The sequence below is a fragment of the Battus philenor genome, unplaced genomic scaffold (assembly GCF_028537555.1).
Source record: "Battus philenor isolate CCGP_79_NKW_IND1 unplaced genomic scaffold, ilBatPhil1.0.hap1 SCAF_10, whole genome shotgun sequence".
NCBI classification, from domain to species: Eukaryota; Metazoa; Arthropoda; class Insecta; order Lepidoptera; family Papilionidae; genus Battus; species Battus philenor.
Genome location: NW_027181662.1, coordinates 1,429,031 through 1,446,098, shown reverse-complemented (window position 1 = coordinate 1,446,098; position 17,068 = coordinate 1,429,031). Strand labels below are relative to the sequence as shown.

The 17,068-nt window shown below is 34.1% G+C and overlaps 1 protein-coding gene across 1 annotated transcript; it reads right to left on the bottom strand.

Annotated features, from left to right (window-relative positions):
* Positions 1-2,326: 2,326 nt before the first annotated feature.
* LOC137926479 (glutathione S-transferase 1-like) lies at positions 2,327-14,060 on the bottom strand. Its single transcript, XM_068770088.1, has 5 exons — positions 14,035-14,060; positions 5,041-5,218; positions 4,340-4,537; positions 3,189-3,391; positions 2,327-2,609 (listed from the first exon to the last, which is right to left on the bottom strand). Exons 2-5 carry the CDS (start codon positions 5,185-5,187, stop codon positions 2,480-2,482), a joined length of 678 nt encoding a protein of 225 aa, XP_068626189.1. The 5' UTR covers positions 5,188-5,218; positions 14,035-14,060; the 3' UTR covers positions 2,327-2,479.
* Positions 14,061-17,068: the final 3,008 nt, after the last annotated feature.

The window sequence follows — 17,068 nt, the reverse complement described above, 5'->3', positions numbered from 1 at the left end:
CCGGTTGTACGAGCCTTGGGCACCGCCCACTGCCACTTCAGACAAGGAGTCCTATGAGGCGGTAATAGTTGTGATTGTTTATAGGTGTAAAAGCTTTAAAGCTGTCTGTAAATTATTTAACCCTTAAATGCATAATGATGAAAAATTGCAACATACCACTTGAACAATAAATGAGTACTACACTTAAAGTAAATTCATGGTGTTGTACATCTGCAACATATATATATATATATATATATATATATATATTTCCTTGCATTGTAGTATACTTATGTGTAAGAAATATTTATTTAGTATTATATAAATCATGCATTTAAGGGTTAATAATCAAATGGTTTAAGAAGTAATAAATAACATTATTATAATATAATAAGAAAAAAGTTTCCATAATTCGGATTATTATATATTAAAAGTTAATGGCGTCGTATTCAGAGCGATCACTTTATACAGAATGATTGGAAATTTTTTAAGCTTTTTGCTGACAAATGATTCACCTTGAATAATGCATTATATGGGATATAATGCAGCCTGATATATGTGATGTACACAAAGGGACCGTCGGAAAAAAAAAAACTTATTCTACTAACGAGCCAGTCGGGGCTGAAGGCGCGACATCAGAAACGAGCACGTAGGGTGATTAAAGCAATAAAGTTATTTAGGTTCTATTGTGCGTTTCTTTTTACTGCAGCTGGCAGGTAAAATGAAGTATGGACTATAATAGAGACTTCTTCCTTGGGTGGCTTTAATGTTTCTATACCTCACCTGACAGCGTGGAACTAAAATTAACTGCAGCGGTTTTTAAAGAGTGGTGCCAAGGTAAGCAGTTTTTAGAAACCTTTCTGTGGAATTCCCCTTTTCGATGCGCCACTAACGATGACGTAATGTTTCTGCCATATTATCAAAGTAAATTAAGAATCATATTTCTATGGAATTCCCTTTTTCGATGCGTCGCTAACGATGACGTGATGTTGTCTATACAAATACATATTTTAAGAATAATTGGTATTTTAATTCTATCCCCATCTCGACACGTAATAATATGTTGATTAACCATGTTAGTTCACCCTTTTTAAGGCTTTTACATCTATAACTAATCATCTTGTAGATCAGTGACGAGCAACACGTGGCACGTTTTTCAAAAGTTTATTTATATATTATTGTATTATTCCTCCATCAATGTATTAAAAAGTGAAAGATAATAAAATGGTGATACATGCTAAATCGAAACAATTAAAAAATAATAACCACTGATCAAAACTAAATGATGCACGACTAGAAAGCTGCGCACGTTTTACATATACGTACGAAAAAATGTTGCCAAATTTTTCATTAAAATTTTAAATTACATTACTTTCTCCGTTCGTATATTGTTTATTTTTATTTTGCATTAAAATTTGTATATTATTACATTGTAATGTTTATAAAAAATAAAGTTTTGCAAATTATTAATAGGTGTTACATTATGTGCGAGCCGCCAAAAAAAAATTAATTTAAATTGACCCGTTTATTAAAAATGTGGTTTGCCCCCGTTGAAGAGAATAGAAGAAATTTATAGCACGTGACACGCAACATATAGTATTTTGTATTTACTTTTTTTATTGTCCCCGTTATTGTGGACATCTCTCCTATTTTATTTTTGGGATAGGGATATAATATATATATATATATAAATATATTTATATATATATATGTATATATATTTATGTCAATCATAAATATTTACATTTATTTGTTTTATTTTCATCCACTTTCGTTCTTGCATTAATGCTTCATATTTCATCTTTTGCCACATTTCATGCATTTACTTTTTATTTTTGGGTTTTATAATATTATTTAATAAATTTTCGATTGTTTGAAACCTTTTTTTATACAATACTAGCTTATTTACAAGTAGGAAAAGGACTAATATATAGCTACTTCCGCTATGCAGCAGTAGTCGTGCAATGAAGTGCAACGCCGAATTAGAAAAAGGAAGTATTCATTTATGTCATTTGTAGACTTTTAATATTATAATAAAGGAAACAGTCGACAACACTTTTTTGTCATTCCATGCCTTTTAAACTACGACATGTCAGTTTAAATTAAACTTTCAAGAAAAAGCCAACATTTTTACGGACAGTATTTTTTTTCACATAAACGGGCGTTTCATAATAAAAACAATTTGAAACGACTGATTTTGGAAAAGGGCTACTATAGACACACTTTTTAAAAATTAAAAAAAAAAATAAATAAAGAGAATGATGCCAACTGTGATAATATATATCAATTTAATTTATAAAAATGTATGATGTATGTGTATGATGTTAAGAAAACTAAAAGGGGAGTTAAGAAATAAAATAGGGATATAAAATAATTAATTAAAAATTGAAAGTTCCCTGTCCCTAAACGAGAACGAGAGACGCCTAACAACGGAGGCCATAAAAAAAACTTTTACAGCTTATTTCCGATCACCCTGTGTTAAATTAACTGAAATATAATTTTACGATGATGATTTCATGTAATTTATACACATAAGTCTGAACTCGGGCAAGTCTCTTTTGAATTCGTGAATGCATTTCTCAACGATGTCCTCGACGTACGGAGCCGTGGATTTTACAAGTTTCAACCATCTGAAAAAAGATTACGTACAGGTGATAATTAACTAGCTAGAATGATGTTAATTTTTATAATTATAATTTAATAATAAATCATCAAAATTACAACGTTTTTAAACGGTTTTATTTAGTTCGACCCGTACGGAATTTATTTGGATCAAAATTAGAAATTGAAATTTAAGCACCTTCCCGTTATCAGATTGATCCTAAATTTGGTACACACATTTAATTTAGATGACAATACAATATAACAAAATCAATAACATTATAAATTTAAGATGGCCGCCGATACAAAATGGCGGATTACGTATTTTTCCTTAACCCCCTCAATATGGGTATCAAATGAAAGGGCTACACTAGTAAAACACGATGGTTATGTCAAAATTTAAAATTCAAGATGGACGCCGTTCCAATATGGCGGACTAGGTACATATTTTTCCACAACCACCACAATATGGGTATCAAAAAACCGTTTAAGTTAAAAGTTTTTTAAATGTATTTATTGACCTCACCTAAAAATGTAAGTATTGACCGAGAGCATTGTGTACACTTCTCTGACGTTGATGTCTCCAGGGGAGCTCTACTGAAACTCACCTGACGATATTAGGGTACTCTTCGACGTCGGCGGCGAAGGCTGAGATACAGGACACAGTCACGCTAAGGGCCAGGTCAGCAAGCGTCAATTCAGACCCCGCCGCGAACTTGGAACCGTCTAGGAACGTATTGAAAAAGCCTAGAGCATCCTTCACCAGCTTTAACTTTTCTTCTTCCAGCGTTTTTCCGAATACATACGGATACTAAAAATACAAATCTTATAATAGTATTTTAACAGTTCGACTGGTAACCGGTGCAAAAGCGCTGCGTAGTTTTATCTTGAAAACTTCGAACTTCGAATTTCAATATATATCTTTGTTCATTTCCGGATACTGCACTCGTAGCATATTTTAATTTATTTTTCTCTACATTACTGCTTGAAATCATCGTCAAGGAAAACGTACGAAAATAATTAGTAACATTAATTGATACTTGTCTAAACGAGTGTTTCATTTGACGATATCTAGTCTTGCAAGAATTAGGTTAAACTAGTGATTCCCAAAGTGGTTTATATCGACCCCTGGGAGTCTATGACAACCTGCAATGGGTCTACGTCAGCGAAAAAAAATTTGAGGGTCCATGAAATGAAAATGGGGGTCCACGATAGTGGATCTCAACAGATACACTGATAATACCTATTTACTTACATCATACTATCTTATAATATCAAAACATTTACATGATTTATAAAAGTACCTATGAAGTAAAAAAATTATGTTGTTCTAAATTATTTTTAATTAAAATTAAGTTGTAGGAAGTTGGTTTTCGCTTTGTGGTCGCAATACATTTTGAACTTGTAAAAACCTGAGAGTCGCAGTCTCGTGTTTATTTAATGTTACGTATATTTTACATAACAGATACAAAATTTTTTTGAGTAGTTTTAATTTAAACTCAATTAATAAATGTATAAATGAACATGTGTTTTAACTTTAAGTTTTTAACACTAAATTCACTTTAGTTAGAAATTTACAGGAAATCAATATCAGGTAAGTAGAGGGTCTACCCAACACGGAAAAACATGGCAAGGGGTCTACGACACAAAAAAGTTTGGGGAACTCTGGTTAAAACACTAAAAACAATTGAAGGATATCTTATTACGTCATGGATAAATATGTAGATATTATTGGAAAAAAATACTAAAGCATACGTACATAATAATCTTTAAAACTAGCGAAAATAGTTCCAATATCGAAATCCAATCTCTGGTCGATAAGTGCGCGTGTCCGAATGTCTTCGGGATAGAGTTTCTTGTCTCCGTACTTGACTAGAAGATATTTCGCAATACTACGCGACTCCCATAATACGAAGCCGTCGTCCACGATTGTCGGGGTGGTATGCTGAGGGTTGATCTAAAAATGGAAGATCCTTTATGATTAATTTGAAAAACAAAATATTCTTTATTCGAAAGCACTTTCGTATCGTGAACATAAAATGTCGACATTGTTGTCCCAAATGAAAGCCTCCGGGTCTGAAGGCAGCGACCACGGTCAGGTAGACGCGGCGTGGACAGGTCTCCCACTCGGTGGACCGACGACATAGTGAAGATCGAAGGAAGTCGCTGGACGCGGGCAGCGCAGGACCTCGCAGTAGCCGTCTAGCAGCTGAAAAGAAGATTCTTTTTAACTTTATTTATATAAGATAACACTACATTACATTATATAATAAGCAAGTGTGCCAACGGAAGTAATGTTGCTTCCTACATTAGTCAAGGCCTGTACCGCAGGTGCAGCAGCAGTGACGCTCCATGTAGATGTGCGTGTATTTATTATTTGTGTAGTTTTTGTGATTAGTTGTGTAATTATAGTTGTGTGCAATGAATAAATTATAAATGTAATATGTATGTATAAGGTACCTTCACGAATTCAGGTTTAAGATAGTCGGCCTTTATAAAATCTAGGAAGTGATATTTTATCTTCGACTCGATATTCAACGCTGCGATCGTCAAGGACACGAGGGTGCACGGCGGCGAGCCTTGTACGTAGTAAAAGTCAATGGTCATCTTGAATCACGTGTCGATCTTCAATTGTATCCTGTAACCACCGCGCCATATTAGCTTCAAACAAGATTACATGTTACATACGTGTTGTAAGGATTCTGATACATCATTGCAGGAACGTACGTCGCTAACCGTTGATGGATCACCTGAACAGAAGCAACTTCATGAGGAAAATAGTTAAATAGAAACACTCCATCTTCATACATGGACAATTAGATTAATTAAGCATATAAGTTTAATTTGTAGTTTCTGTTTTTTCAGTCCATATACGCCCACTGTAAGGCATAGGCCATTCTTGAAGATGTCCACAGAGGAATATACGGTTGGCGATTGTATTGTGGTACGCAGAAGACACTTCTGCATCCTCTGGAAACCTATTTGTACAGCAGCGGTATTCCTATACAAATAATGCACAAAGGGTGGATCATTCTAGATTGTATCGCAGGAATCGAACCCGCGATCAACAGATCAAAGTGTCTTTTGATTGTACATCTTTGGGATAGATCTATATGTAAGGTGAGATCCTGTGGCTGAAATTATTATGAATAGACACATAGAAACATGAATAGATGAAAAATAAAATTGTCTACTTTGTGTCATTCATAGCAGTGTTTTCACAAGTTTTTTGTACGATGCTCTATCTTAAAATTTTTATGTAACATATATACTCTGTGTTTAGCACTAATCGGTGTAACATAGCTCCTGAAGATGCCCTGTGAAGGGGTGAAACACGTGTTGAGTAATTTGGCGGTGGCGATTGTGTAATTCGCATTGTTTGCCGCATACAGATTTGTCAGCGGGCTGGCGGGCGGTGCACTTTGTTGCACGACTACCACAGTATGTGCGGAAGTGGCTAAATATTGGTCCTTTTCTTACTTAGGATGGACTTCCGCAAGGTAACGCCTGATTCCATTAAATATATAATATCTACATGCAGACATACTCTGCACTTGTCAGTGAACAAGACCGATTGCCATTGCTCTGCCGTCCAACCGATATGTTCGCGTGCAAATACGAGTACAAGGCAAACTTGTAGGTGAGCTGTAGTCAATTTCGAACCTCTGTCGACCCATTTTGGAGTTAGGTTAGCATTTTTTAATCGCCTTCTAACCGTCCGTTGACTGACAGCGACTTTTTGGCCCTTTTTTAGGCGCTGCTGCGCAGCAACACCGATGAGATGGAGATTTCTGAGACATGTAGAGACGACAAAACGATCGTCTCTCTCAAAAGTGCGCCGTCGACAATTATCTGGCCTCCTAGAGTAAGAATTTGTCTTTTGAAACCCTCTGTATACTCTGGACACAGCAGATTGGCACAGATTTACTCAACGAGCGACTACTCGTTGGCTAAAGCCCTGGTGTACCAAAGGGACAACTTGAGCGACTTATTCTAGTCTTGTATTCATAGTGTCAGCGAATTGGTAATCGTATCTCGCGGAAATGTTTTCAGGTCAACTTCCGATAAGCGACTAATAAGGATGCGTTGTATTGTCTCATGTGAAGTTTTTGCTGTTAGCCTTGCGGCTTTTACAGCTTCATCGGAAACGTGTTCACGGAACGGAGGGGTCCGAGAACTATATAAAATTTATAGGATTCGAGTATCCGAACTCGCATCAGTGCTCAGCGGAGAGACGTCGAAGACAGAGGGAAGTGGCCGTGAGATAGAGGCAACGGGGCAACCCAGCCAGCCCTCGAGGACAAAAACCCAGCGCGACCTTGCTGGCCGGCAGAATTTACGACTAGCGCGCATGTCTGGTCAGTGTTGCTGAGGTGTACTGACTGAGGAGTTAGGTGATGATGGCAGCGTGGACCACTCGGCAATCTAAGGAAGGATACTGATCCTACCTCGGATCGCCCACACTGTTCGTTTGCGTATCGGACGGTAGGAAGTGTGGTGAGTGATCTTTGTGCATCGCACGCGTATTTTCGTGCGGTGAGCGGTCGCTTGTGGAGTGGTTGTTGTAGATGGTGAGTTATCGCTTCCAGTGTGGTGAGTGTCTGAAGCGTGTGGTGTGTGGTGAGTGGATTGTGGGAACCCTGCGATAGGATCAGTAAGGACGTCTTTAGGACGCCTCACGAGGTTTCTGAAGGAAGTGCTGGTATTGCTTACGGGGGTTGCATAGCGAAGCTCGTTAGTACTGCAAGGAGTAAATTTAACGCACTTACGTCATACCACGATATTTTCAAAAGTGATGATTTGATTAAAATAATAATTTGTTAATTAAAAATTAAAATAATAAGCTTTTATACAAAAATACTTTTTATTTAAACTTTTTTTAATATTTATGAAATAAAAACGGCACTTTTTGTCCATTTTGTGTGGGAGTCGATTCAGCTGCAAGCGAGTGTATATTATGTAAATGTACCAATTAACGAGTTGTACTACGAAAAATGTACAGATATAGCGACAAAATAAAGGAAGCAAAGAAAAGCAAAGAACAAAGAAGCATAGCAACAAGATAGAAGAGAATCAAGATACGTTCGACGAACTTTAAATCAAAGACCTATCTCCCACAACATTATACCAAACGTTTAAACTCGTGTCGAGTGAATTATCAAATTGCCCGCTTGTTGAGCGCGGGCCTCTTTGTAAATACTGATTTATAGCGATCACTTGAATATTTCATAAGAAAAATAACAGTAGAGGGTAATTTTGATTGAAAGTACAATCAAATTCGACTCGCCTATATCAGTATCTTTCAGGTTAGGTGAAAGTAAAGCTATAAGGGGTACAACAGCGACCTGATTGATGAAGATCCTTCGACACTTACCGACGTAATTAAATATTTAATGATCACTCTCACAAATATGCTTAACAGAGTTAAAACAATTCATTGCTTAGTTTTATTGTTACTTAAATATACATTAAAATTTTAGTTTATTTACGTTCGTCTTACTTTTAAAATTAACTACTCTATAACTGTAAAACCGTACAATGTACACATATATATGTACGTACGTATAGCAATGTCCACGCCCCACAGTGGGGCAACTTGAAAATATGTGCCACACGAGTTTAACCCTTTCGCTTTAATTACAAGTATATATATGTTACATAGGGGAGTTTTTGGAATTTTAGAAAGGCTAAGACATGGTTCATAAAGGTTAATATATATATATTTATATATATATAGATATATATACTAGCTGGTTCCACAAACATTGTTTTGCAAAAAAAGTTTTAATTTAACAAAAAAAAAATAAGGGTTGATCGTAGAGGGGTGAAAATTTAGGGTTGTATGTACTTTTATATGATTTGATATCATAAAAAATAAAAAAAATATTTGTCTCCAAAAAAAATTTGGGGTGTACAACCCTTAACATTTAGGGGGATGTACAATAGATGTCAGATTCCCCACCCTGGCCGATAAGCACGCTGAGATTCACGAAAATTGGTCGAGCCGTTTCGGAGGAGTTCAATCACGCACACCTATTAGATAGATATATTATATGCTCTTAAACTCTATTCAAAACATTGTCAGTGATTAAAAAAATACGTGTCATATTTTTTGTGTTTTTTTCTTATATTATTTGATGCTTTACCACTAATGCTTCTATATGTAAAAAATGTTAATTTATTTACGAATATGTATATATGCAGACATGTAAAACCCATAAAAAATTAGTCACGTTTTTTTGTAATCAATTCATTCAGAATCAATCTTTGACAATATTTTGAATAAATTTTTAGAGCAATACATTCTTAGGTTCAGTTATTTGAAAAATTCTTTATACTATAAAACGATTTTTTGTGTGTATTCATTTAAGAAACTTGTTAATGAATATGCTGTGTTAGTAGAAATTAATAATTCAATATAAAACGACGTGGGTTCCAAACATGATATGAGAAGAAAGACGGATATATTTTTATGATTACTTACACAATTATTTAGGTTTGTTGTTTTTCTTTTCAACAGAGAGACGGACATTGAAAAGAAAAGGTGCGCTGCCCGCGTTCTGCGACTTCCGGCGACTTGAATTACGTCATCGGTGTACCTCAGAGTTCCCCAAACTTTTTTGTGTCGTAGACCCCTTGCCATGTTTTTCCGTGTTGGGTAGACCCCCCTACTTACCTGATATTGATTTCCTGTAAATTTCTAACTGTAGTGAAGTTTAGTGTTAAAAACTTAAAGTAAAAACACATGTTAATTTATACATTTATTAATTGTATTTAAATTAACTACTCAAAATAAAATTTTGCATTTGTTATGTAAAATATACGTAACATTAAATAAACATAAAATAAACTATAAATAAAATAACATAAGGAATAAGTCAATATTTTTATTGAGAAGGATGAACCTGATGCTTTAATAATAAATTATCAACATTTGGCGTCAATTTTGTAAGGGTAAATCTTAAATCTCCTCGGCTAATGATGTCCAGTCTGTTTCTTTTTTTCTTCATAGGTACTTTTATAAAAAAATGTATATGTTTTGATATTATAAGATAGTACGATGTAAGTAAATCGATACTATCAGTGTATGTGTTGAGATCCAATATCGTGGACCCCCATTTTCGTTTCATGGACCCCCACATTTATTTTCGCTGACGTAGACCCACGTTGCAGTTGTCATAGACCCCTAGGGGTCGATATAGACCACTTTGGGAATCACTGGTCTACCTAGTATTGCGTCTTTGCCGTTTCTACTGGCTAATGGTCGCAATTCGTGAACCTTTCGGCTCGAGCAGTCACATCGGTGACCATAATTCTTCTCCGGAACTCATTTATGATTCGATATCGCAGCGAAAATCCAAACATAGCCCTATGCATTATGTAAACTTTAATATTCTATTTAAAAAAGTACAAAATAAACAATAAAATATTATTGAATATTGAAATATTATACAATTAAATATTTTTATATAAAACCAAAAATTAACACCTAATTAAATGATAGTAAATAAATCTTTATTTATTAACTTAATGTCATGATTACATTATCTTGAATTTTAATATCAACCTTGATTATGTAAATAAAAAAAAATGCAATAAACATTTAAATAAATCACTTATGTCCAAGAATACAATTATTACTTAGATATATCATTAATATTGATTTAACTCAAATAGTATTATTATTTAATATAATTACATAAATGTTATTCATTTTATTATTTAATTGTGAAGAAATATGTAATTACTCAAAGTATATAACTCTAGTAAGTAATTTTTGCTATGCACTGTTCAAAATTCATTTGCACCTTTTTGGTGTTGCAGTTTTACGTCAAATGAGTTTTTAAATTAAAAAAAACTTTAACATACAGATATTTTATAAAGCACTGATACATAAAATAGGTCTGTATATCTTTTAACATTAATATTCTAATAAAGACACGCTAAATTTTGAAAAGTCAATAATATTTTGTAACCTTTCAAAGTGAGCTAAGGTATTCCAGTAGTAGACTGAAATGAATGGAATGATTGAGAAAGGAAGATGGAATTGTAGAATGATAGAAGGAGGAAAAAATTTATTGTGTACTATGGAAGACGAGAACGAAAATAAAAATTCTAATGAAAAAAAAATTATTAAGAAATACAAAACCCTGTTCCCAATTAAATAAGGGGTGGAAGGAGAGGTCTCCAATAGCGGGGGCCATCAAAAAAAATAGTAGACTGAGACTTGCGATGTTGGGTCGCGAGTTGGATTCCCGAGATACAATGTTATATAACTCACACTTTGTGCATTAATTATATAGGATTGCTACTACTCACAAATAAGTTTTCTGAGGATGGATAGCAGCGTTCTGTGCGTACCATAATACCACATTGCGATCGTCATCCAAGATCCAAGTGTGGCGATTATGGTAAATCCCACACAGGTATCCTTGGGCGTTTCCTGTACCTTACAGCGGGCGTCTATAGACTGTGACGGCCCTTACAAATGTTTTGAGGAAAAAATTTATTTATTTTTTTATTATATAAAATCATTAAAATCTTTATTCATTAGATTTAATAATTTTAACATATCAAGCATTCCAAGTTACCATTACTGTTTTTTTTTTCAATTTGTTTTTTGAGGTCATTAATTTTTTTATTGGAGTTTTATTAAGATAATTTATGAAGGTTTTCGAAATTTACATTACAGACACTGGGTGACCCCATAAAAATCCTCAGCGCATAGTTACCTTCATATTATTTTTATAATCTTTTTAACTAAAACTATAGGTTAACGAAGATCACGGAATAGAAGAATAAACGCTACATATTAGAGCCGGTTTGTGTAAACACAAATGAGAAAAACGGTTAACACTAATAGTGGTTTAGTGGGAAATTTGTAAATTTTTCGTGAGAATTTCGTGGCAGGTGACATTGATATATCCACTCATGTGTCTTCAGGTTAATAATTATCTTCAGGCGTTTAGCATTGTTTATCGATGTAAGAAGATGAACAGCCAAAGATTATGGATGGTAAGATAGCCTTTTTAAATAGGATTTATCAAAACCTCTGAAATCTTATTTAATTGCATCCATGGCCGGGTGTACGTGTATTTTAGAGTTTATAAACCACGACGTTACGTATTCTATATAGTATTACATACTCCGTGCATTGGTTATATTTGTCTTTGTATATATAATTGTGTCAGCAATAAGGAGTTTTTTTTCTTAATAGTAATTTTTTTACAATTTGATTTTACTTATTTCGTCTTCTATATTATCTTGTTTCACCTATCTTCATTTATTTGTCTCCACACCGCCTAAACAGTTAAAAATGGTAGAGAATGCCTTCTGCATTATGTTCGCCGTTATACTATAAATTGCATAAAACTTGTATTAATATTTATTTATTGATAAATGAAATTGTAATGTAACATAAACAATTGGGGGCCGAGATGTTCAGGGATCCTAGATCATAGCTGAATCATATGAATTCTTTAAATTATCGCTTGTGTATATGATGAGAAGTAAGTATGTCTTGAAACATATTTAATAAAAATTAAAGTTATAGAACGAGAACCACATATCCCAATGGATCGACAAGTTGAGATGGCAAGAGGCAGTCCACATAGTGAAGAGATCTGATGGCCGCTGGGACCTTAGGGTCCTGGAGTGAAGAGTCCACCGACCGCCAAATGCAGAGTTAGACGTCCATCCACAAGGTATATAGACGACCTGGTTAAAGTCATCAAAAGATGCTGGAAAGAATCCTTGTCTAGTCAGTCTTATTGAAAATCTATAGTGGGGGCCAATATCTAGAAGTAGACTTCCTGCTGCTTGAATGGTGATCATCATTAAAGCAAAGCATTACGGGTTATTTTATTGAGATATTGATTCTTATATCGTTATAGCTTTTGTGCTACAGAAAAGAGCTGTTTTAGGACTTTCTTCTAGAAAAAAAAAATAAAAATACATAGTAAATGTATACTTATAAATATTATTTTATTTTCTAAGTGCACAAAAATATTGTACTGACTGCTCTAGAATTATACTAACGAGCCAGTCGGGGCTGACGGCGCGATGTCAGAAAAGAGCAGATGGGGTGTTTAAGGCGTTTAAGTTATTAAAGCTCAATTGTGTAGTTGCAGGCGATAACATAAAAAAAGTACGGAATACAATAGAAACTTGCCCTTCAGGAGGCTTTATTGTTTATTTATTTCACCTCTCCACCCGTGTTTTGTTCAAGCCCCGCACTAACTTAAAACTATATTAAAATATATAAGAATACTAGTGATGTACGTAAGGTTATCATTAGAAAAAAAAGATAATAATTAAATGAAATCTAGTTTAATCTTTCTTCAGTTTAGTAACACTTTTGTGGGCAACTGTTCTGTTTTCCAATTATTGTATAGTAAACTTTTTTACATGATTACACCTATAACTTATTATAATAGATTTCCTAAGTACAATCAAAAACATGCACGCGCCACATGCTGCTCTTTGAACGATTATTTTTGGCTCCGATTGATTGTCGTATTATTTCAATATTTAAATTTATATTACCTATGTCAGTTTCCGGAAAAATCGAAACAAATTGCTGGTGTGAATAATTATTATTATTATTCCACCATAAAATTAGCGAAATCCAAACACCGATCATAATTAACTAACCGGCATCTTAAGTATTATTAGGAGTGCTGTATAAATTTTGTACTTTTGCCATATAATTTCAATAAATATAATTTAAAAAAAAATATATTCGTTTGCGTGTTTTAAACGTGTATTAAATAGCGGCTCCCGAAAAATTACAAATTTCGAACAGTGACCCGAACTATCAAGGAGACTGGCCACCCCTGCTCAATAACATTGTTAAGAATTTTTAGTGTTATTAAGGTTTAGAAATTAATGTCTTTTACTACTGTTTCAAGGAAATTTGTAAAAGCGATAATAAAAAACTCATAAAAGTTTTATATGCGCTCTTGTCGCGACGCATTTAAAACCCTCGTACTTCTAAGGTTAATTCTATTATCATAATTGCAGCCGTACGAGGTAGACTGTAGGATATGAACATCTCCTATTTATTTACATTAGAACAAGTATGTAGCTGCCAATAACCAGTATCTTCTACGATCTTCTATATGGCTCTTGTTATCAGGGACATTTCGTACATTCCCCTGTCTGAAGTACGCAAGCACAATATGTTCTTCATAATTTTTTCACTGACTTTTTTGTTTTTATTTTCATCATTTATCCTCTGCATTCACATCTGCATATCTTTCTTTTATTCGTAGTATTCTATTACATTTCTTTCCATATTTCATTTTCCTCCTTCCGACGACTTTGAAAAGGTCATACTATTAGGTATTTCACTGCGTAATATCTAATTTGCTTTATAACATTCACACGTGATTACTAAATTATCGTAAATGTATAATAAAAAGTAAATAATCGAATAATCCAACTGTTACTCACCGCGACTGCCTCTCGCGAAGGTTTGCAGCCAATTGGCATTATAATTTTGTTACGTTGGCAACACGCTTTCAAAAAAAAATTTAAACAACAACATTAATTACGGCATTATCTCGTGTCATTGTATTGTAGATTTATTCAGAAAATTTGTGATTTTATCTAGTTGTTTTTAAATATGACCATGTAATGGAAAATTCTGGAATATATTAATTTAATCGATTTAAAACCAATTATAACCGCACCAACCAGAGTAACGTATGGTTGAAGTGGCAGTGCATAGAACAGATGTCCCCATGGATATGGACAGTGAACGTGGCGTTTAATTCAGCACATACGTGTCCACCGTAAGGCATAGACATGTAAGGATATCTATGGAAGGATATACAGGAAACACCACGCTTGGTAGACGGGTAGATCGCAGTTTTTTATAATGGTATCTATCTGGCCCGACCATTGTATGCGGGCTATGCCCGTAATATTCACTTCTGGCCCGACCTTCGTACGCGGGCTATGCCCGTAATATTAGCGTTTGACCCGACCATCGTAAGCGGGCTCTGCCAATCATTGTAGGTTAAGGGGTTAAAACTCCCGGGCATTAGGAAGACAAGTAACTTTTTTCCCTAAGTTGTTAAAACTGTCTATAACATTTGCCAAGCCTCTGTTTGTCATGATTCAATTACATACGACTTACACGTGTTTTTGTCAAATGTTTCAAATTTTATCAAAGGCCCTCAAGTCAAGTTCGTTGCCAAAATATATTTTTCTGAAAACCAACGTCAAAAATTTGGCCAAAACCTCCGGATTCCTTTAATTTGGCTCGATGTGGCTTCTGATTCCATTTGGGTACAATTGAGAAGATAAAAACCGAATCGAAGGCCTGAAGGCTGTACCGGAAAAAGACGTTTCGAGGACTGGAAAAAAGCGTTGGAAAGATTGCGTTTTATCAGACGGGGATTACTTTGAAAGGCGTAAAACTTTAGAAAAATAAATAAAGAATTGTTATTTTATAAACCAATTCATCTTAATATTTGATCACAGTATAACATCAATGTTAAAACTTGTCTAAAAGTGCTATTTTAATATATAAATCAAAATGTAAAAACAACAAATTTTTAGTAAAGTCAAGAGCTTGAACTTTTGAATCATTAATAACACTACGCATAACTGGTTATAACTTCGTTCAAGGTTTTGACTAAAGACATACTCTGCTCGAAGATGCATAAAACGGAACCTAAAAAAAATACAGGCTAAAACAACCGTGATAAATATAAAAAGGAATGATTACAACTGTAAATAAACTTAAATATCTAATAAATTCAGGCGTTACTTTGCGGAAGTCCACCCTAAGTAAGAAAAGGACAAATATATCGCTACTTCCGCTATGTGCTCCACAACTACTACGAGTAATGTTACACCGTACACGGTGTTACATTACTCCTGAGGATGCTCCGTGGAGAGGTGAAACAAGAGTTGAGTGAATTAACGGTGGTAGTTGTGTAATTCGCATTGTTTGCCGCACGCGCATTTATCAGCGGGCAGGCGGGCGGTGCACTTTATTGCACGACTACTGCTGCATAGCGGAAGTAGCTATATATTAGTCCTTTTCTTACTTGTATATAAGCTAGTATTGTATAAAAAAGGTTTCAAACAAAGGAAAATTTAATAAATAATATTATAAAACCCAAAAATAAAAAAGTAAACGTATAATTGCGGAAAGTGAAGCAAAGGATCAAACATGATGCATTAATGTAAGAACGAAAGTGGATGAATTAAAAAAATGTAAATATAATTGAAATATATATATAAATATATATATATTTAAATATGCAGCATATACGCACTATTGCTTCCATTTCTCTAGCATCCCGTCTCAAGTCTTTTATCCGTTGAAGTATTAATAAGTTATATATATATATATATATATATATATATATATATATATATATATATATATATATATATATATATGAATCGGTATTAGCGTTACTTCCACTAGATACCATTATAAAAAACTGCGATCTACCCGCCTACCAAGCGTGATGTTTACGATATATCCTTCCATAGATATCCTTACATGTCTATGCCTTACGGTGGACACGTATGGGCTGAAACATACGCCACGTTCACTGTCCATATCCATGGGGACATCTGTTCTGTGCACTGCCACTTGAACCCTACATTACTCTGGTTGATGGTTATAATTGGTTTTAAATCGATTAAATGAATATATTCCAGAATTTTCCATAACACGGTCATATGTAAAACCAACTAGATAAAATCACAAATTTTCTGAATAAATCTACAATACAATGACACGAGATAATGCCGTAATTAATGTTGTTGTTTTAATTTTTTTTGTTTAAAAGCGTATTGCCAACGTAACAAAATTATAATGCCTGTTGGCGGCAAACCTTCGCGAGAGTCAGACGCGGTGAGTAACAGTTGGATTATTCGATTATTTATATTTAATGAAACATTTACGATAGTTTAGTAATCACGTGTGAATGTTATAAAGAAAATTACATATTGCGCAGTGGAAGACCTAATAGTGTGACATTTTCAAAGTCGTCGGAAGGAGGAAAATAAAATATGGAAAGAAATGAAATAGAATATAACGAATAAAATAAAGATATGTATATATGAATGCACAGGATAAATTATGAAAATAAAAATAAAACAGTCAGTGAAAAAATTATTAAGAACATACTGTGTCTGCGTACTTGAGATAGGGGAATGTACGAAATGTCCCTGATAACAAGAGCCATATAGAAGATCGTAGGAGATACTGGTTATTGGCAGCTACATACTTGTTCTAATGTAAATAAATAGGAGATGTTCATATCCTACAGTCTACCTCGTACGGCTGCAATTATGATAATAGGATTAACTTTAGAAGTACGAGGGTTTTAAATGCGTCGCGACGAGAGCGCATATAAAACTTTTATGAGTTTTTTATTATCGCTTTTACAAATTTCCTTGAAACAGTAGTAAAAGGCATTAATTTCTAAGCCTTAATAACACTGAAAATTCTTAAAAA